The sequence below is a fragment of the Miniopterus schreibersii genome, assembly GCF_964146895.1.
Source record: "Miniopterus schreibersii genome assembly, chromosome: 3".
NCBI classification, from domain to species: Eukaryota; Metazoa; Chordata; class Mammalia; order Chiroptera; family Miniopteridae; genus Miniopterus; species Miniopterus schreibersii.
This window is the reverse complement of record NC_138103.1, coordinates 30,966,217-30,986,932: the sequence shown is the minus strand read 5'-3', so window position 1 is coordinate 30,986,932 and position 20,716 is coordinate 30,966,217. Positions and strand designations below refer to the sequence as shown.

The following is a 20,716-nucleotide window of genomic DNA, read 5'->3' as shown; positions in this document are numbered from 1 at the left end:
AGGTCCAGAGGGAGATCTCAGCTGATCCTCAGTGGGTCCCACTGAGGACTCTGGGGACTAAACCCCAGGCTGGGCTTCCCAGCCAAGAGCACCAGAACTGAGAAAGGTGCCCACATAACATCTGGCTGTGAAAAGCAGCTGGGTTTCTGTGTGCCAGGGAGAGAGGACTGGAAATGCAGGCACCCTATAAAAGGGCCAACTCACAGTTTCATGTGCAGCCACTCACCTTGGGCTGCAGCAGAGGGAGGGCAGAGTGGCCTGGAGCTGTGTGAGGAGAATCTAGCGTTGTGGCTCAGCAGTTGAGCATCCACCTATTATCTAGGAGATCACGGTTCAATTCCCAGTCAGGGCACATGCCCGGGCTGCAGGCTTGATCCCCAGTAGGGAGCGTGCAGGAGGCAGCCGATCAATGACTCTCTCGTCATTGATGGTTCTTTCTATCTCTCCCTCTCCCTTCCTCTCTCTGAAAGCAATAAAAATATATTAAAATAATAATAACAATAATAATAATACCCTTAAGGACTTTAAGGGAGATATCAACAGCAATACAGTCATAGTCATGGACTTTAACACCCCACTGACTTCACTGGATAGATCTTCCAGACAAAAAGTCAGCACGGAAACAGTGACTCTAAATGACACACTAGATCAGATGGATTTAATTGATATTTACAGAACACTTCACCCCAAAGCTGCAGAATATACATTTCTCTCAAGTGCACATGGATCATTCTCAAAGAGAAACCACATGTTAGGACACAAAACAAGTCTACAAGTTCAAGAAGACTGAAATCATATCAAGCATCTCAGATCACAATGGCATGAAATTAGAAATCAACTACAGTAAAAACACTGAAAAACATTAAACACATGGAGGCTAAATAGCATATTATTAAACAATGAATGAGTTACCAATAAGATCAAGAAAGAAATCAAAAACTTCCTGGAAACAAATGAAAATGAACACACAACAACTCAAAATCTATGGGACACAGTGAAAGCAGTCCTAAGAGGGAAGTTCATAGCACTACAGGCCTACGTCAAAAGGCAAGAAAAATTTTTAGTAAACTATCTAACCCCACAACTTAAAGAATTAGAAAGCTCCCCTGTGAAGCTGTCCAGACCAGGGCTTTTGTTTGCTGGGAGTTTTTTAATTGCTGCTTCGATTTCATCAGTTGTTCTTAACATATTCAGGTTTTCTGATTCTTCCTGATTCAGTTTTACATAATCTCTCTCATACGTGGAATCTAATAAACAAAATAGACTAAAAAACAAAATAGATCCAGAGACATAGAAGCATGGAACAGACTGATGAATCTCAGTGGGAAGGCGGGGGTGAGGGAGTGGGTGGGGAGAGATTAATCAAAGAACTTACATGCATATATGCATAACCCATGGACACAGACAATAGTGTGGTGAAGGCCCAGGTAGAGGAATGTGGGTTGGAGGGGATCAATGAGGAAAAGGGGGATATCTAAAATACTTTCAACAATAAAGATAAATTTTTTAAAAAACAAAAAGTTATGTGTAAAAGTAAAATAATTATAGTTTACTACATAGCAGAGTAAAGGTATTACATAGTCATAATAATGAAAACAATGATCTAATTTCTCATATATAATGTTTATATTAGGGGGATGGATACGGGAAAATGGGCATGTGTGGTGGAGGTTGGAAAAGGAAAGACGGTAAATCATCTTCCAGAATATTAGCTTGATAATGCCTAGCATTGAAACATCAAGAAAGCATTTTATTTAGAGACATGGAGGCAAATAGCTCCAAAATAACTACCTAAAAGATGTGAAAAATAAAGAAAAAATGGTTTGGAAACCACATTACTTTGCATAAATCAGATATTGGGGGGGAAAACTTACTGTCTTAAGCAAAGAATTTTCAGTGGGAAAGGATTCACGGAAAAGGGAGGAACTGCAAAAAGGTTATGTATGTAATTGGAAGTAACAATGTGGAAGTTTGTCTAAAACAAACAAAACAAATTGATTGAAGGCTCAACTGCTTTTATAGCTTTATAGGATAAAATAAATACTAAAAACAAAACATTAAAATAAAAAAAGAACAGAGATGGAAACAATACCATGAAAAAGGCAGAAAATGAAGCCAGACCAACTTACTGTGAATGGGGTCTGGGAGGCTGTACCTTCATGGTCTCACAGTCTCACATCTTCCAGGGACTGTTGGGTTGAGAGCTTTTGAATGACACTCACACACACACACATACACAGCAGGATAGCGTTCTGGAGGTATTCCTACAATGGACAAATTCACCAAATTCAACAAAGAAATCCTAGCCTGAGTCCCCTTGGACCCAGCAGCTCTGAACACCAATCAGAAGTGAGAAGCAGAGAGCATCTCAATGAAGTGGCTGGGGCCTGTCTGGAGGAGGAGTGCCCTGAGATGCTCAGAAGAATCACCTACTACCTGGCCTAAGTGCTCACAGCTTCTTATGTTCTACTCACCAGCACTGAGCAAGAGAAAGGCCAATGAACCTTGAGGAGAGGGGATATAAGCAGGTAGATGACCTAGTGGAAGAGAAACAGGAGGGTTTAGAGGAATGGTATATCTCAGAATCCCACTTAACCCACTAAAACTACTCTCAAAGCTCCAGGGGGTTCAGGACAAAAATGGAGACAGAGAGGGATATTGTCAGCCCAATCCTGAGCCTCAAGAAAGGGACTGAAGTTTAATGTCTGTTCTTGTCCTGAGCTCTCCAGGGAGAAAGTCGCCTGGGTAAGGCACTCGGTCCTTTAATTCTTTCTCACATTAGTATTTTCAATTACACTGTATTGGGTGGGAAGTCTGAGGAAATGTTGTCTTTGATGTTTAGTAATGGGGGGGAAAGCCAAATAACTCAGAAGGAAATAAACCAGCCAATGGTATTTAAAACACACACACACACACACAGAAACCTTTGAGCCCTTTGAACAAATAAAGAAAAGCATGTCACAGGAGAACATTTTCAGATCAATGAGGAAACCAGAAACCCACATGAACATCCCAAGGCTAGGCAGATTACAATGTGAGACCTCACCCCACTTATGAGAGGAGAAGCGGGGGGGACTTGGACTAGAAGGAGGAAACCTCAAAAGACTAGAGTCCTGGCAGGTTGTGGGGGAGAAGGAGAGGGCACAGAGCCACTCTCACCCCCACAGGAACTTCCTGGAAGGACTGAGACCTCAGAGGAGGTATGGAAACCTAACATACCTTGCCAAGAACATGTAGAAAGATTGTTGCTCATCAGAAAGGTATGAGACAGCTGAGAAGGGAGGGTCACAAGGTCCTGACAGGGATGCAACCTGAATTTGGGACCTGGTCATGGGGATCAACTCGTCACACCAGAGAGCATAAAGGGGTCCAGAGAACCAAATGTGGGTCTTTCCAAGATCACCTTTTTCTGACTCAACAAAGAACACCAACAACTTCCTCTACAGGCGGGATCAACTTCAAGTGCAATTTCAGGAAGCCTCGCCTCAGGAAAGCCTCCTTGCCACAAATTATCTCCTTAACCATTGCTCATTCACTTTAGGATAGCAGGTTGCTCTGTATCTGGGGGACCCCTCTCAAAGAATGCATTAGGCCACAAAGATGCATGGAAAGATCTGCATTTCCATGTAACTGGTTTCCTCTTTATTCTATGTTTTATGTATAATGAATTTAAAAATATCTTGAAAGGAATAAATCAATAAATACATTCTAAAAATTAAGAAAAAATAAAATTTGTCTCAGCAAGTGAGTAGATGGCACAAAAGGCTAAGAACTGGTGATCTAGAGGGTTGGGGTATGCAGAAAACACAGGCTGTGAGGGAAAATACACAAGAGTAAAATGTGCCTCGTTCATTGGAAGACATTGGATGTTCTTTGGATGGGGGCCCTCCAACTTCCCTTTCGAATATATTACCCCACCTGACATACCCTCAATCTTCCTCCCGAACTCCATTTCTATCAAATTGTCCTCAGTGACTCTCAGATAGATCTGGTGCTGCCCCTGTTGGTCACTGCTCATTTATCCATTGATATATTTTCTAAGTGTTTATTCATTGTCTTCTTTCTGCCAGGAACTGGGCTAAGCACTAGGGCCAGGGATAACAAATCCCTGTCCTTATAAAATTTGCCCCTGCTGCCAGCAGAAACTCTATCCCTGTGGGATATCCTGCTCAACCACGTCTCTCGTGAAGCCTTTCCTGACGCCATGCCACACTTGACTTCCTTCTCTCATGGAGCTCTTGTCACCCACTGTTCGTAGCAACCATACAAGATTTGTAGCAATGTCTTGATCACACTTGGCTATTGGACTTTTTAGGCTTTTGTAATTGTTATGAAAACCTATTTTTTGTTCTTAGGTTTAAATCATTAGGCACTATTAGGTTTTTGTCTGTTTCATCCTTAAAACTAGAAAAGCCAAAAAGAATTTTTTCTGCACTATCATAGAAATCACCTGATTTTCAGATTGTGCTTTGAATCAATACTTTCTGCTTCTGAGTTAATTCTCTTTTTCTTTAAGCTTTCCAGCCCCATGGACACAATCATCAGACTTTGTCTTTGAATTTCTCAAGCTACTTGGCACCTAATATTTTGCCTTCGCTGAGCATTTTATTCTAGTTGACCAAAAGAGATGACACACTTGGCTGTTTGACCCTCCACTGCTTATCACAGCCTGCAAGACCACGCCCAACATCAGTTTTTTAACTGCCTTTAGCCCCAGTCTGGTTCCTCTCCCTCCATTTCCCTGAGTGACTGTTGCCTGAACACATCCTGTGCAGTTACAGTAACAGTCACATTATTAATTACTGAAACAGATTCCTATTCTGACTTTAAGCAGAAAATACATTTATTTACCAGTTAGTTCTCAAAATCAATGGACAAACTCAGAATTAGGCAGGAGAAGCACAGGCAAATCACACCATGGAACTAATACTATAAACACATGCTGCTGCCAACAGGACAACAAACGCCACAGCATGAACCCATGACCAAGTCCTTACCTAAACGGCTGTCTTGGCTCTCCATTGGCAGGCCATCCCTGGACTCCCTGAGGAAAACATCCGCCCAGCCTGGCCTGTGTGTCCTGTTTCCTTACAGGCAGTGAGGAGCCCAGCCCGGCACTCTCATTGGCCTGTGCATTCGCCTCAACTGGGCAGGGCTCAAATCCCAGCCATTCCTAAAATTATAACTGGTTGTCTCTCCAAGTAGTCTGCACCAGGACCTCGGGAAGTCCAGGACCTTCCACTCAGACACAATGAGCGCAGTGGTGCCTGTCCTGCTGTCCCTAATGCTTGTTCTGGGTCCTGCAGTCCCCCAGGAGACTCAAGATGGTGAGTTGGGAACCAAGGGCTGGGTATGAAGAAGAGTGGAGGGGAGGTAATGAATGAGAGAGATGGGCTGGGGAGGGCCCCAGGTAAAGCCGGGGTTCCTACTGTACAGTAGGAGTGGGTGTTCAAGGCTCAGCTAACTCAGCTCACACACTTCCAGAGGCATTTAGGGAGCCTCTGGACTCATGCTAAGTAAGACCTTAAATAATTAGAATCTAAAATTCTTAGTAGGCAAATGAACAAAACTAAGACCCAGACAAGTGAAGTGCTCTGTCCCGGGTCAGATAGCTAGGACAGAGCAGGGGCCACACGGGGGGACTTTTTGTTCCTCTCTCCTTCCAATGACGGCATGTACCTGTCTGACTCTCAGGGAGAAAGGCAGAAACTCCAAAGAGCACTTGTAAACGCATATTAAGTGGGGGATGCTTCTAGAAAGACCCATTTCCTCACTCCACAGTGAGACACTCCGACAGTGAGCCTGGAAAGCTAGTGACGGGGAAAGAAGCCAGCTAGAGGTTGGGCAGAACCAGAGTCCATTTTACAACAGAGTAATAAGGGGTTTTTTGGCATACAGAATTTCAGGATGAAGAAATGTAAGCTAAGCTGTGTAAATTTAGAATTTGTTACATTTACAAACTGTCAGAATATGTGTTTTACAACAATTGGGCATATTGGGATTGTTAATCACATCCTACACCATAATCCAATTTTGTCAGGATTCTCAAGAGAAACAGAAGGAATGGCATGCATATCACAGAAAGAGAGATTTATTTTAAGGGTGTGGCTTACTCCATTGTGGGGACTGGGAAGTCTGAAATCTGCAAAGTTGGTGAGCACACTGGAGACCCAGAGAAGAGATGATGTTGCAGTCTTGGATCCAGAGGCAATCTGGAAGCAGAGTTCCTTTCTCCTTTGGAGACCTAAGTCTCTTCTCTTGTGGCCTTCAACTGATTAGAGGAGGCCCACCCATATTATGTGGTGTTTTCTTCACTCGACGTCTCTAAGTAAAATGGTAATCACATTTAGAAACTAATTAGTGAGAAAAACTTCAGTACTGAAACTAGAAATCTGGAATATGACCTCTAACATTAGTAACACCCATAGAATTATATGAGGAATCTATATTGAAATTAATTATCAAAATATCCCAACCCTCTACCACTCCCTGACTCACACAAAAATGCAGGGACAGCCCTTGTATTTCTGAGCTCCATTCTGTTCTTACCTTATGCTGATCCATTCTGGGTCATCTCCTGAGGTTTTTAGTCTATTCTCCTTCCTACACTTCCTAACTATATGTATTTGTCAGGTTCAACTAGGCTATGCTCCAGTAACAAAGATTGTTTTTAGAAGCATAACTCAACAAATGTTTATTTCTTGCTTATGTAAAAATGAATACAGATCAGGCAACTTTTCTGTCCTCCATGAATGACTCAAGGATGCAGGTAGTTTGCATGTTGGGACTCTTTTGTTTCATCCTGTGGCCTCCATGGTCATCACCTAAATAAAAGAGAGACAGAGGGTTCAAACCAGCTCGCAGGGCCTCAGACCAGAAGAAAGAAATCACTTCCATTCACATTCCCTTTTGATAGAACCTAGTCATGGTCCCAATATACCTACAAGAAGGCTGAGAAATATCATCTTTTCATGTGCCTAGAGAGGAAACAATGTAGTAAAACACAAAATGGTCTCTGAAGTACTATCCCCAGAATAGAAGTAGAGCCCACTCTCTCAAGCAAGCATCCAATAGTGCAAGGCTGGCAGCAGGGTGGAGAGCGCTGGGGAGGAAGAAGCCTAGTGGTCAGGTCTCCCTTCCTGGCCCTCTGCTGTCCCATGAAGGGACTCCCCTGCGTGAATCCCAGAGCTCAATCTTTTCTCTTCTTTTGCAGGGCCTTACTCTCTGACCTACAGCTCCAGTGGGATATCCATGCCCAAGGAGGGCTTCCCCAGTTTTCAGGCTACTGGCTACCTCAATGATCAGGCCTTCTTCCACTACGATAGTGAAAGTGAAAAGGCTGAGCCACTGGGCCCATGGAAACAGGTAAAAGAAATAGAGGACTGGGAGCAACTCAGTAAATTTCAGAAGGCCAGAGGAGACTTCTTCCTGAAGAACCTGAAAGACATCATGGGCTATTACAAGGACACAGGTCAGTGGACTATGGACTGCTGGAGTAGAAGGTCTTAGCTCAAGAGGCAGTCCTGTAATTGTGAGTGGAAAGAGGTCTGCAGGCTAGAAATACTCTCTATGCCGGAGGAGCCAGCAGCATATTTAAAGATTCATAGCTATTTCTTCACCCCCCTCCTCCACATCACAGCTGCTTTTTCTCCTTCCCAATCACTTCCTCCACCCTCACTCCCAGGCCTCGCCTCTTGCACCAAGTGTTGTCAAGGTCAGCCTTTATCCAGGCACATTTGACCTCTCAGCTGCACACACCCCAACCCATCTGAGGTGGATCCCACTTCAGAAAGCATCAGACTCACCCCCACCCAGGGATGTTGGTTGGGGACTGAGCTAACCTTGGGTCATTCTGACCAGGGTTCAGGTGCTAGCTCTGCCAGTCACTAGCTGTTTCACAGTAAATGTGTTCTTTATTATCTGATCTGAATCTGAAAAAAATTGGAGCATCTGTATGACCTCCAAGAGATTCTGAAAAACTTACCTAGGTAAATTTTATGAAAGCTAGAACATAGCCTGTCTTGATCTCCCTTGGAGCCCTATAACCTAAAACAGACAATGAAGATGCTGAATGATTGAGAGAAAGCACCTGGTATAAACTATGGCTCATACTAGTAGCTCAGGAAGGATCGAATTCAAAATCACAAACTGTTAGAATTTAAAACCCTCCTTCCATAGGGAGGAGACTTGGGCAGGAGAGGTCATCAGGAATTGTGGTATGAGAAGCCAGTGCAGAGCAGAGCAGAGACTAGTTCTCGTATCTCCCAACCCAGCACTCTTTCCCCTGAACCATACTGCCTACCCCACAAGCCAACCAGTCACGGGCTTGATGAACTGGTGATTTTTAATTATTATAGGATAGGTGTCAAATGATGGGTTTCTGAGTATGAAAATGCCCAAAAAGCTACATGAAATCTGAGTTTCCAAAAGGAGGCAAAAGTTACTAAAATCTGAAGGATGTGGATTGGAAGTCCTTGTGAAAAAACAGCCTGAGCTGCACTCAGCAATAGGAGAGGGTAAGAGACAGGTGCCTGGGAAGGACACTAAAACAAAGTTTGATTGACTGGAATAGAGATGTTGATGGAGCAATCATGAGTAAACAGGATAGGGAGATGAAAACAGGGTATTAGAAAATAAAAAGACCTAACATTTATTGAGCCACATGTGCTAGGCACATGTATTGACACATGCAGTGATCACAACAACCCTCTAACATAGTGCTATTGCCTTCTTAGAAAACAGGTTATTGGCTGAAATTTACGCAACAAGACAGGTGAGGGTAGAGATAGGTCTGGGATTTGAGCCCAGATAGCTTGAGATCAGGGCCTGTGCCAATAGCACTAATCAGTATTGGATAAACACCTACCTTCGTAAAAGAATTAAAGTGGTCCAGTCCCCTTTTCCTAAGAAGGCTAATTTCCTAGAGGTGTTGCTAATCGGGTAAGGAGGCCAGGTTAAAGATCTGTAATGAAAATATCAGATACCAGAAAAGAGGGAAGAACTGATCAACATATGTGGACTCAATTGGAGACATCAAATTCCAAGTAGAACGGGGGGAAAGGACAGATTACACAATCTATTTAAACTACAAATAATTTCTATTTAACATGTCGATGCACTTCTGTATGCTTGTGTCTGGTTCCTAAGACCTCACAGTATATTCAAAGTTCATTTAAAGAGGTGCTGCAAGGGGCTAGAAGATCTGTCCACAGTCTGTAGCTCTCTGACTGGGAAGAATGTATCTCACCTAGACGGGCCTAAAACACCAAAGCATACTAAGTTTCCCTCCCTCTGTCTGCTCTGTCTGGCTACAAACCCATTTGCCAAGATAAAGGGGTTGCATGTTTAGATTTCAAAACCCTTCCTTCCTAATTGGTTGCAAACTGTGCAGGAGTAAGTTATTAAGACGGAGTTGATGCCAGGCTGACTGATTTCCTGGGGGTCGGGTTACATGCAGGGAATCACACCATGCAGGAAAAGTATGGTTGCAAACTCTGCAATAACAACTACTGTGGGGCATTCTGGACGGTTGCCTATGATGGACGAGACTACATCAAGTTCAACACAGAAATCCCAGCCTGGATCCCCCTGCAACCAGAAGCTGTGAACACTAAGGTGAAGTGGGAGACAGAAGGCTCTGTGCAGCGGGCCAAGGCCTCCCTGGAGGAAGAGTGCACCCAGAAGCTGCAAAAATACCTGCAATACAGCAGGCCATTCCTGGACCGCCAAGGTACCCACTGCTCCCTATGTCCTGCTACCCCGCACTGAGCTGAGAAAGACCAAGGTGACCCCAGCCTGGGACCTCAGAGCAACATTTCAGGCAAATCCTCTAGTCATTTCTCTCTCTGATATGCCTCCTGGCTTGGCTGTGGGGAGAAGGCAGGTGTGTAAAATGTCTGCCCAGGAAGGATGAAGATGAGTAAGTGTGAGCAGGATTGATTGACATAAGCTGAGACCTTGGTTTAAGAATTAATCAGAAAGAAGTTCTTGTGGGAAGGAGGAGGGAAGGGTCTCAATGACAGAGCAGCAGGCAGAACTAAGGGATGGGGCTCAGACTCAGGGAGGCAGGAGCCACAAAGCCCACTGAGAGGTTTTGGATTAAAAACACAGAACAATGCATGAGGCATTCACATTTTTTGCCATCAGAAGTCAATATACAGTGGGTGAGCAGAGGGTGCTGGGAGGCAAGAAAGTAGCCATGGACATTTCATTATCCAACAGGGAAACCCTCTGCTTCCCTGATCTTCTGGAAGTTTCCCTAAAGAGGCAGGTAGAAAGTTGTGAGCTCAGCTCATCCCTGACTCCAGGGGTGGGAGAGACATGAGCAGGGAAATGTCCCTTTCAGGCCCTCAACCTACACGCTGTATCTCTCTACAGATACTCCCTCTGTGTCAATCACCAGCCATGTGGACCCAGGAAACATCAGGATCCTCAAGTGCCTGGCTTACAACTTCTACCCACGACCAGTCAGTATGTACTGGACTCAGGCAGACAGGGCAGTAGAGAGTGAGTCATGGGGAGAAGGTCCTCTCAGTGAAAATGGCACTTATGAGTCCTGGGTGGTGGTGAAAATCCCCTCTTCAGACAGAGACCCCTACTCCTGCCATGTGCAGCACAGCAGCCTGGCCCGGCCACTCACTGTTCCATGGAATGACAGGCAGTAATCATGGGCTGAGGACACCTTGGTGTCTGGAAAGCATTAAGCAGGACATGAGAGAGATGAGCTCTAGAATGACTGTCATCACCATCAGTGAGGCCCAGAGAAGCAGTGAGGAGACAGAGAGGTGGTGAATTTGGAGACACAAGACTTGAATGCTGGGCACTGAGGTGACTCACTGCTACATTCCTTCTCAAAACCCACTATCTATTCTGTGAAATCTAATCAACTAGCCAATACACAAAATAAACCAGATTATTAAACGGTCAAATACTGTAGAGATGTCAGCAGAGGTTATTACTCATCCTGCCCCCAAGCATTTGTATCATCTGAAATTCTCGGTACCCACTGAAAGCAATATGTACTGGTCCTCTTTTTGTTGTTGTTGTTAATCCTCACCCAAGGATATTTTTTCCATTGATTTTGAGAGAGCAGGGAAGGAGAGGAGGGGGGAGAGAGAGAGAGAGAGACATGGATGTGAGAGAGATAGATCAACCGGTTGCCTCCTGCATGAGCCCAGACTAGGGACGATGATTGAAACTGCAACCCAGGCATGTGCCCTTGACCAGAAGTTGAACCCAAAACTCTTCAATGCAATGACCTATGGTCTAACTACTCAGCAACACCATCCAGGGCTATATTGGCCGTCTTGGCCTGGGGTCCCCACTGTAGCATGGTATGACCACCTGGTACCCTGAGCAATGTTCAAGTGCCCACTGTTTATGTCCCCTCTGGTCATGAGGTCATAGAACTCTGCAACTTCTTTAATTCAATCGGAAGCCTCTTTTGTATCTCAGTTACCCCTGCACTTACTTGCCCCCTTGAGACACTGAACTCCACTCCAGCTATTCTGTCTCTCCCATATCATGTTGGCCTTAGGGCCATGTAACCAGAACCCAGATTCAGCTGCCTGCTACTATGAAATCCAAACTCATGAGACAGATACTGGTGAAAAAGGAAAGTGGTTTATTCAAGTGCTAGACACCTGAGAAGATGGGGGACTCTTGTTACAAAGCCCATTTCAACATTTCATTGCAGGCAGAGGTTTTTATAAGGAAGGAGAGGGAAAGCAGAACAAGGAAATCAAGGAGAAGAAGTTGAAAAGTTCTCTACGTACAGACCAGCACAATGCATTTCAATAGGGATCTTGAAACTGGTTTAGTGATGGTCCAGTGTGCATCATCCTGGTCTTTGTCATCCTGGTTCTATGGTTGAAGCTCAGCAAATCTCCCAAAACTGGGATGACTGAAGGTCGGAGTCTGCATCTTCTGAAGTTATTTCCTAGGACTCCTATACAAACATGCTGTTTATCTACAACTACATATTAGTCAGAGTTAGCATTTACAGAAGCAATGTCAAAAGAATAGTGGGGTGGGTTACAATTCCCCACTGTTACAGTCACACACAACAGTAGCTTATTTAAGAGGCTTCATCCCTTCAGGATGCCCTCCCAGGGAAGCAAGAATCACCCCGACATTCTTGGACTCACCCAAATTGATTTCAGTGGGGTTTTTTTAATTGAGTCTCTCACCTCCATTCACAGGTTTGTCCATGTAAAAAAGTATTCAGACGTGTAGAGAATTTTTATAACAGTTTATTTGAGCCAAACTGATGACATATGCACTGAAGAATAACAGTTTTGCATCTTCCTTTTTGCATTTGAAATTAAGAAGGGAATGTAAGGATGTGGGAGAAAGCAAGGCGGGTATTAGATTGCAGGGTATTTAACAAAATTATGTGCTCTCTTTTGCTTGGTAGCTCAGTTTGCCTATTAAATTCCACAACAGACTCAGAGAGAGAAGGCAGACAGCTCTGGTGTTGGGCGGGGGGGGGGGTAGTGGGGTTGGAGGGATTAAGCAAAAAAGAAAAAAAGGAGAGAGAACTCATGAACATGGACAACAGTGTGGTAATGATGGGGTGGAGGAAGGGTACGTGGAAGTGGGAGAGGGCATAGAGGGGATAAATGGTAATAGAAAAATAAAATAAAAATTTTAAAAAAGATATGTGCTCTCTTGAGAGTTAATATCCCCTTTGAGAGTTACTACTTCTGGTATTTCAAAGGTGTGTTAACCTAGATGCTTAAGAGCAAAGGACAGGGCTGGATTAAAACTTTTCACTAAAGGTATGTGGCATGACTACTCACTGTGACCTGCCCAGTTAGGAATTTATCAACACATCACCCTGTGAAATTGCTTTCTATAGAACCTCTTTTTTTCATCCACAGCTCCCACTTTTGGAGATAAATCAATCCAAAGAATGCATTGATGGCCAACCTTTGGATTGCATAGTGTGGTCTCACAGCGCTAGGCAAGCTCACGGCTAGGAAATTTCAGTATCAACATTGTCTTGTTGACCACTGGGCATGGGGCTATACTATAATCATGGAATCTGAGTTGAGGTTGAATTTTTTCCAAAAAGGAAGGGCAGGTAGGTGGAAAGTAGTTGGGTCTTATGGCCTTCATTACAAATAAAACACTCTGGATCATTTCTATTCTGAATTATCATGATCTGAATTTTGCCTTCTGTCTCATTTTTCTGTATTTGGCATCTAGTTACATAAGCCATGGAAAAAGTATTAATAGTTATATTATACATGTTCAGTAATCATAAATAGCTAGACTATATAGAAAAACCCAACGACAAATATAACTATTACAATAACTAATGTCAGACAGGCAGAGATAATTAAACAAAATAGATTCTGAATTCAATATGAGATAGTAGGTATACAAGCCTTGTCAATGTCTCGGGATAGCTGTCTACCCCTGGTGTCGGCAGCTTCCATCCTCCAGCAGTCTCTTAGGTACCTGATAAGGTCCCTTCTAATAAGAGTGTCTTATTTGATATCCTTTCCAATAAATAAAATCTCCAGGTGGCAGCCAAATGATTTTTAATGTCTTTGTCCCCTGAGAGCTGATCGTGAAAGAAAGTGACTACCAACTTGGCATTTTCTTGGAGTGACTCCATCAAACCTTGGCATTAGTGTAAGACGCCTGCTTTCAATAATGCTGGATCATAATGTTCTTCATTTAAGTCCAGCTCAAATGCACTGTGATGCGTGAAGGAATGCAAAAACCGAAAAATGGGGAGCCAGGGACCAAGGATGAACCAAGTGCCTGGGTTTCCACAGCCCTGACTATTCATTTAATTTACAACCATTGTTTATCCACACAATATACCTTAGAAGTTTTCATCACTTATTTTACAATGTTTCCCACGAAGTTTCAAATCTTTTGAGGTGTTCCAGGGAGCTTCTGAAACACTACAAAGTTATTCTTACATATATTAAGATTTTAGCCCTTAAAACCTCAATGTCTAATGAAAACCAAGAAGTCAAATAGCATACTTTTGCTTGGACATTTTATAACCTCTAGAAACATTTTCCAGAAACATAAGTCAATTATTAACATAAACTTACTTTTGTAAAACCCAGGCAAAATAAAGACATGTCTATTTTACTTAAACCAACAAACTTAAGCTAGCCTTATTTATTAATGATTAATCTTAGATCACAAGAACTTGAAAAAATATTTAGGCTAGTTTTCATATTAACAAGAATTTTAGAATATCCATTTCTTACTAGCAAACATTTGCCTTTAAATTAATTTTAACAAACCATCTGTTGACAGAAAGATATCTCACATTTACAGTATACATATATATAGACACACATACAGAGAGACACAGAGACCTTTTAGTCATGAGAAGAGCTCACTAGTTTATAAAAAAACAATTAGATCCAACTTTTGCTCTGAGGCATTTACAATTTATATTTCTCCTTGACAAGTCAAATTCCAAATGACCTTCCCCCTTTCAAAATAAGAACAGCCATTTTTTAATACTTCAAAGAACTGGATTGACACCTAAATGACATCATAGGTGGATCTATTTATCTAAATCTTCTTTTTGAAGTTTTGAGAGGCCAATTAAATATGCTTTTCATTCTGCCTAATTTTATAACCAACTTTTTCTAATTGTGCATGCAAAAGAGTAATTTAGAAGTATCAAAGGATCCTCATCTTAGCCATCTTAGTTATGTTAGCAGCAGAAAAATGGTTGCTAACATAACTAAGGCATTATCGACAAGTGGAGTCAGACCAGACCTTGGTTCAGCAACCTCAGTACTTGAGTCCTGGCTAAGAGAGAATTCAGAGCCAAGACTCAAACTATAAGAGAAAATTTATTTAGAAAGTCTCAGAGGTGGAAGAAGTGAGCTGTAGAAGCAATGGGCTCAGGAAACAAGTTACAGAGGCAAAAGAAGGGTCCTTGGAGCTTAGGAAAAAGAGAGAGGCAAGAAAAATGTGCCTGGGAGGTTGGGGTGGGGAAAGGCGATGCTTGCTCGATAGAGAGAGCCACAGCTGGGTCCTCTGTACTGAGGGCTTTTATCGAAGTCTCAGGAGAGGATCTCAATAGAGTCATCAGCTTTCCCAGTGTGAATTCTCACAGTCATGGTCTCCACTGATTGATTGGCACCAGGGGAGGGGGTCGGTAGTCCCTGAGGCTGGTCCAGATGTCATTCATGGTGTCACTCCAGCTGGCTTTGCTGTTTTTCTGGGCCTGGAGCTGAAACACAGCTGAGGCCTAGATGTCATCTCCAAGGATTAATGCTTAAGGGAGTGGCTGTGCAAAGGGCTTCTAGTTTTGCCAGTTGCTAGGCACCCGGGTGACCCTTCACACTTGGCCTATGTTCCTACTCTGCTCTCGATTAACTGCCTTACTACAGTTATAAATGGGAGGCTGACTGTGGACGGTCTTGTTGGCCTAGGAGGGAACATTTCTCATGTTTATTTTGAGATCTACAGAGTCTGAACACACTTTTAGGGACAACAGACCTTACACGCATGTCTCCAGATGAGCCAAATGCAGAGGCTATCCATATAGGGCTGATTTATGCCCTAGAGGAAATTTTTCCTCAAGCACTTAAGAATACACAAGGGCCAGGGGGAGCTTGCCAGACGCCACCCAAACCTCAACACTTTCCAATGCATGGGCCCCTCTTTCAAGGTGCACCCATTCCAGGGTGCCCTGCCCTTCTTCCCTGGGCTCCCACCCCTTTTCCAGGATCTTCTCTGTTACAATCCTGAACAACTCCTGGTACCCATCTCTTCTATTCCAGATTCGGGGGTCTGAACAACTATAGTGACCCCATTGGATGTTCGGGGTGGAAATGCAAGTGTCCTTTCTCTTTTGAAGCTAAAGAGGGTTTAGGCTCTCATTTACCCAGCAAAGATTTTGTTCAGACCCTTGTTCTGGCCACCATGGCGAGAAGAATAAGGAACTAACAGTAAAGGTAGAACAAGATCCCTACTGTACAGGACAAGGCCCAACAAGCTAGCCCAATAATTACCGCCAGAAAGAACAAACCAGTCACACTCCCGCCAAGCATAACCCCATTACTCATTGTAAGACATTGTGTTTAAATCGTTCCTTTTGTGTTGCTAAAGATCCGCCCTTGTTTCCTGTACCAAAAGCTGACAGCCTGACAAATTATTGGAAACCCCTTTACTGCAGTGCCTTTGTGGTTACTGAGCACAAAGTGAGAGAAGAACTGAGGGTCAGGGCTGCAGTTCAGCTCTTACATGGGTGAGACGCCGCAACTGTAGCCGCTGGCCAGCTAATAAAGGCTCCAAAACTCAAACACAAACTCTGGAGGTCGTCTGTCACGGGTCACCCCAGGACACCCTCAGCAAGCAATCCAATTAAAAAGCCAAAATGAAAACAACACATTCTTTTTTCCTTTCCCTGTGTTATTGCAACCCTTCTCCACTCGAGGTTTCTCTAAGAACTGCTCAGATAAAGTTGTGGCTTGCTACTTAAGGCAAGGAGGTGTTAAGGGGATTTGCCGAGGGAGAGATGCACAAGGCTTGTTGAGAGTTAAAAACAAGTTTACTGAAAACCACCTGGGGGGGGGGGGGGGTGAAGCTCAATGGGCAGTCACCACCCCCAAAGAGGTAGAGACTGTTTTTTATAGGGCTTAGACGGATGGGAGAGGGAGTGGGGAGCTAGATAAAGAGTTCAATCTTGTTTGTTCTTTCTGTGTTCTGTTCAGGACTGTCATTCCTTGAGTCAGGTACAGGTGTTCTCACCGGATCATTTGTGGTTTGGCAGGGGCTTGTGGTCACTTTGTGGTTTGTCCGTGTCAGTTGCCAAGTTCCTGCTTCTGTGACTGCTCTTACCAAAATGGGAGTTTGGGACTTGGGTTGCCAGGGACTAAGGTTGTCAGGGACCTTATATTCCCAATTCCTTGTTATAATAGAAAAGGGGGGTGTTAAGGGTGGCGAGTCTTTCTCTCTAGCTACTTCTTGCTGAGCCGGGGCTGCGCTGTATAGCTGTTCCTGTGGGGGAGAGAACTGTAGAGAGATTTTATCCAGTTTCAAAGTATTGGCATGAGGAAGGGTGCTTTGGGTATTACAGAGGAAGAAGAGTCCCTACCCTGGGTTTATTGAGAGGTGAGTGGCAATTGTTCCTAGGTGATAAGGAGTATTGGGATTTATAGGGCTTTTGCTCCAGAGAGCTAGCTCGTAAAGTGCGCCCATGGGGGGTGAGTTACCTAGATAGGCCTTTATGGGGAATAGTTGAGTTGTGATAGTCATGGCTCTAAGGAGAGAAGTAGGTCTATCTAGATGGGGTTCAAGTAGAAGGTCAGACGCAGCAGAGGGAAAGTGAAGTTTCTCTGAGCCATTGAGGGGGTTGTATAAAAAAGGGCATTGTGTGGGGGACGTTGGTTTCCCGAAGCACGGAAAGAGTGGAGCGTTGGGAGGCTGGATGGTCAGCCTTGGCAGTACATCGTTGTGGTGCAGTGGGGAAATCCCCTGGCAGGGGGAAGTTGGTCGAAAAGGTAGTACCTTTTGTTATCGTTGAGAATTAGTGGATTTGGAGGGAGGGTGGATTGAGTCTCCCTGGAGGAACAGTGTTGAATGGTAACAGTATAAGTGCAGAGAGTTTGAGAGATGTTGCGTAGGTATGGGCCTGGTTTCTGGGAGAAGCTCTCAATACAGAGAAAAGCAGGGGGAGAAAGGGTGGTATCCAGGATTATGCCCTGGAGATCGGTGGTAGGCTTCTGGGGTTGTAGAGACTGAGAGAACTGATTGAGGGCCTGTGTTTGGGGGATACTCCCTCCTTGAAAGGAGCCGTGTCAGTGTATGGTGGAGGTAAATGTGAAATTTAAGTGATGCCGCAGGGATGGCCTGGCCTGTTAGGGTAGGTGCAGTGCATAGAAAACAGTTAGTGAGATTGTGCTTCTTAGCCGTGGGCTGGAGTAATTCTGAGGTGGCCAAAGGTGTGGTATAGGAAGGCATGTGGAGAACTAAGAACAGGTAGAATAGGAGGTTATGGTAATGGGGAGGTGTCATTATAAGTACATTTCCCGACATGGTTCCAGCCCTTTGGTAGAGTGCAGTTATCACGAAGGGGACAGGAGATGATGAGTGTAAGCTACTCGAATATCAGTATAAGGGCTGCCTGAGTATTTCAGGGTTGTTCATAAGTTAGTATTATCTGATTCCCCTAAAGGGAAAAGAATTTGCCCCTGGAGACCTAGGACCCACTGGATGTATTCCCAGGGGTAGTCCGAGTCCCCCTGTAGGAAGCAATCAAAGAGATGAAGAGCGCTATGGCTTTTGAGGGGTCGGTGCTGTTGGTAGGGCCTGGAGAATCTGGATGTTGACAGGAAGAGGAGTTGGGTCTGTATGTGAGGAGGTCGGGGTGTGGGTTACTCATCTCTTTCTGGAGACGGCTCGGGGCTTTCTACTATCTGAGACAGCGGGATGGTCGTGGGTCCTGTTAGGATGGACCTGTAGGGGAGAATAGTGGAAGTAGGCTCCTGCCCATTTGAGGGCTTTAGGTGAAAGAGACGGACCCAGGAGGGGATTCCTTGCAGCTTTGCCATGATGGGGGCAGTGAGAAGGATGAGATATGGTCCTTTCCATCTAGGCTTGAGGGGCTCCAGGTTTAAGTATTTTAATAAAACCCAGTCTCCAGGTCTCAGTATGCACTCAGTTGGAACCGACTTCTGGAGTTGGGGTGAGGTGTCATTTGTGTAATCTCGTAGTAACTTTGACTGGGGCTAAGGTTGGTATGTAGCCCCCTGGGGCTGGAGGTTCTGAAGCCAGAAAGGGGGCTAAAGTGAGTGGTCGTCCATACATGAGTTCAAACGGACTGAGGAAGGTCAGGGCTTGGGGGTTGCCCGAATGCACATGAGGGCAATTGGGAGTAAATTAGTCCAGGGTTCTTTTACCTCAAGAGAAAGTTTTGTTAGATGTGTTTTGAAAATGGAGTTCATTTTTCCTACCTTTCCGGATGATTGAGAGTGGAAGGGTATGTGAAGGTTCCAGTGAATGCCGAGGGACTGAGTAATTTTTTGGGTAATTTGTGATATAAATACTGGCCCACTGTATTGAGCTGGGGGTTCCGAAGCAGGGTATTATGTGCCCTAGGCATGGTGTGACCTCTGAAGATTTTTCAGATGTTGTCAGGAATGCCTCTACACAACCCAAAAAGGTGTCTATTACTGTGAGAACATATTTGGTTTTCTAAACTGGGGGCATGTGTGTAAAGTCAATTTCCCAATCCTGGCCTGGGAGATATCCCCTGGCCTGGTGGGTAGGGAAGGGGGGTGGTTTAACCTTTCTCTGAGGAGAGACTGAGGAGCAGATGGAGCACTTGCGAGTCATGTCTTGAAGAATAGAAGAGAGGTTGGGACAAGAGATTAGGGACTTTAGGAGTTGTAGAAGGGGTCTGTAGCCTAGGTGTAGCGAATTGTGGATGGTTTCTCGCATGAAGCGTTCTTGTTTTCATGGGAGTACATATCTGCCCTGGAGGGAAAGCCAGGGGTCCTCCAATACAGCCCCCGCTGCTAGTAACGATTGCTTCTCCTCAGGGGAGTATGAGATGGAAGTATTGGGGATTATTAACATCTGGGTGGCAGGAGCTTCCCTCAGGGCAGCTCTCTTGGCCTCCTGGTCTACCAGGTTACTGCCCTGAGTGATTCCATGGTTGTTTGTCTGGTGTCCCTTGCAGTGAGTAACTGCCGCCACTTTAGGTAACTGGGCAGCCTGGAGGAGTTTTAAGATTAGGGTCCCGTTGTGATTTGAGAGCCCTTTGTGGTGAGGTACCCTCTTTCTTCCCAAATCGCAGCATGCGAGTGGATGATGTGAAATGCATATTTGAAGTCGGTGTAGATGTTCGCTCAGAGTCCAGAAGCTAGGGTCAGGTCTCAGGTTAGAGCTATGAGCTCTGCCTTTTGGGAAGAAGTTCCTCTGGGGAGCGGGCCTGACTCGATGACCTGGGTACACCAGAGGATTGAGCACCCAGCTCTGTTCCTCCCCTCATGGGCGAAGGAGCTTCCACCTATGAACCAAGTGTGTGTGGTGTCTGGAATAGGGTATTGTGAGATATTTGGGAACTAGGGTACTCTGAAGTCAAGAATCTCATAGCATGTGTGAGTCACTTGGGCCTGGGGAACAGGTAGAAGGGTGGCAGGACTTAAGGGAGGGCTCCTTGCTAGTGAGATATGTGGAGATTCAATAAAGAGTAAATGAAATTCCTGGGTTTGGGAAGCAGAGAGTTTGTAGAGCTCTGTAGGAGAGGAGCTCAGATAGGATGTGGGGAGAGTAGACTGATGGGCTGCCCAAAAGTTAATTTTTGGCTTTCTCTGGTGAGTAAGGGCTGCTGCAGCTAGGGTTCTGAGACAGGTGGACCACCCCTTGGCCGTGTTATCAGGTTGTTTTGACAGGTGAGGTAGGCTTGGATGTTGGGTCCACAGTCCTGCACTAACAGTCCTACCACTACACCCTTTCATCAGCGTATAATTTGAAGGGGCAGTTGAGGTCTGGGAGGGTAAATGCAGGAGCAGAGAGGAGACCCTGTTGTAAGGCCCTAAAGTGGTGTTGGATGTTTATTGTTGGGTCTAAGGGCTCGGTGAGTTCCTCTTTTGCAGCCTGGTATAGGAGGCGAGCAAGGATGCCGAAGTTGGGGAGCCATATGTGGAAGTATCCAACCAGTCCTAAGAAAGAAAGAAGCTCTCTCTTGGGATGGAGGGAGGTGAGGGAGGCGATAAGA

At 44.7% G+C, this 20,716-nt stretch overlaps 2 protein-coding genes across 4 annotated transcripts in view; one reads left to right on the top strand and one right to left on the bottom strand.

Moving 5' to 3' along the window:
* The window catches only part of GJC3 (gap junction protein gamma 3), a 38,947-nt gene that overhangs the window by 17,089 nt on the left and 1,142 nt on the right, over window positions 1–20,716 (bottom strand). The window contains exons 2-4 of one of the 3 annotated variants that reach the window (XM_081132041.1): window positions 8,867–8,962; window positions 6,550–6,824; window positions 6,114–6,324 (exon numbers count right to left, since the gene is read on the bottom strand). In XM_081132041.1, the coding sequence (XP_080988167.1) occupies window positions 6,114–6,118 (5 nt within the window). In that variant the 5' untranslated portion in view covers window positions 6,119–6,324; window positions 6,550–6,824; window positions 8,867–8,962. Of the gene's footprint in view, window positions 1–4,997; window positions 5,064–6,113; window positions 6,325–6,549; window positions 6,825–8,866; window positions 8,963–20,716 lie in introns of those variants that run through there. The other 2 variants (XM_081132040.1, XM_081132043.1) reach the window with 2 other exon arrangements.
* On the top strand, window positions 5,162–10,933 carry LOC308554668 (zinc-alpha-2-glycoprotein-like). Its single transcript, XM_081132031.1, has 4 exons — window positions 5,162–5,327; window positions 7,214–7,471; window positions 9,458–9,730; window positions 10,378–10,933. The coding sequence occupies exons 1-4, from the start codon at window positions 5,252–5,254 to the stop codon at window positions 10,662–10,664; spliced, it is 894 nt and encodes a 297-aa protein (XP_080988157.1). The 5' UTR covers window positions 5,162–5,251; the 3' UTR covers window positions 10,665–10,933.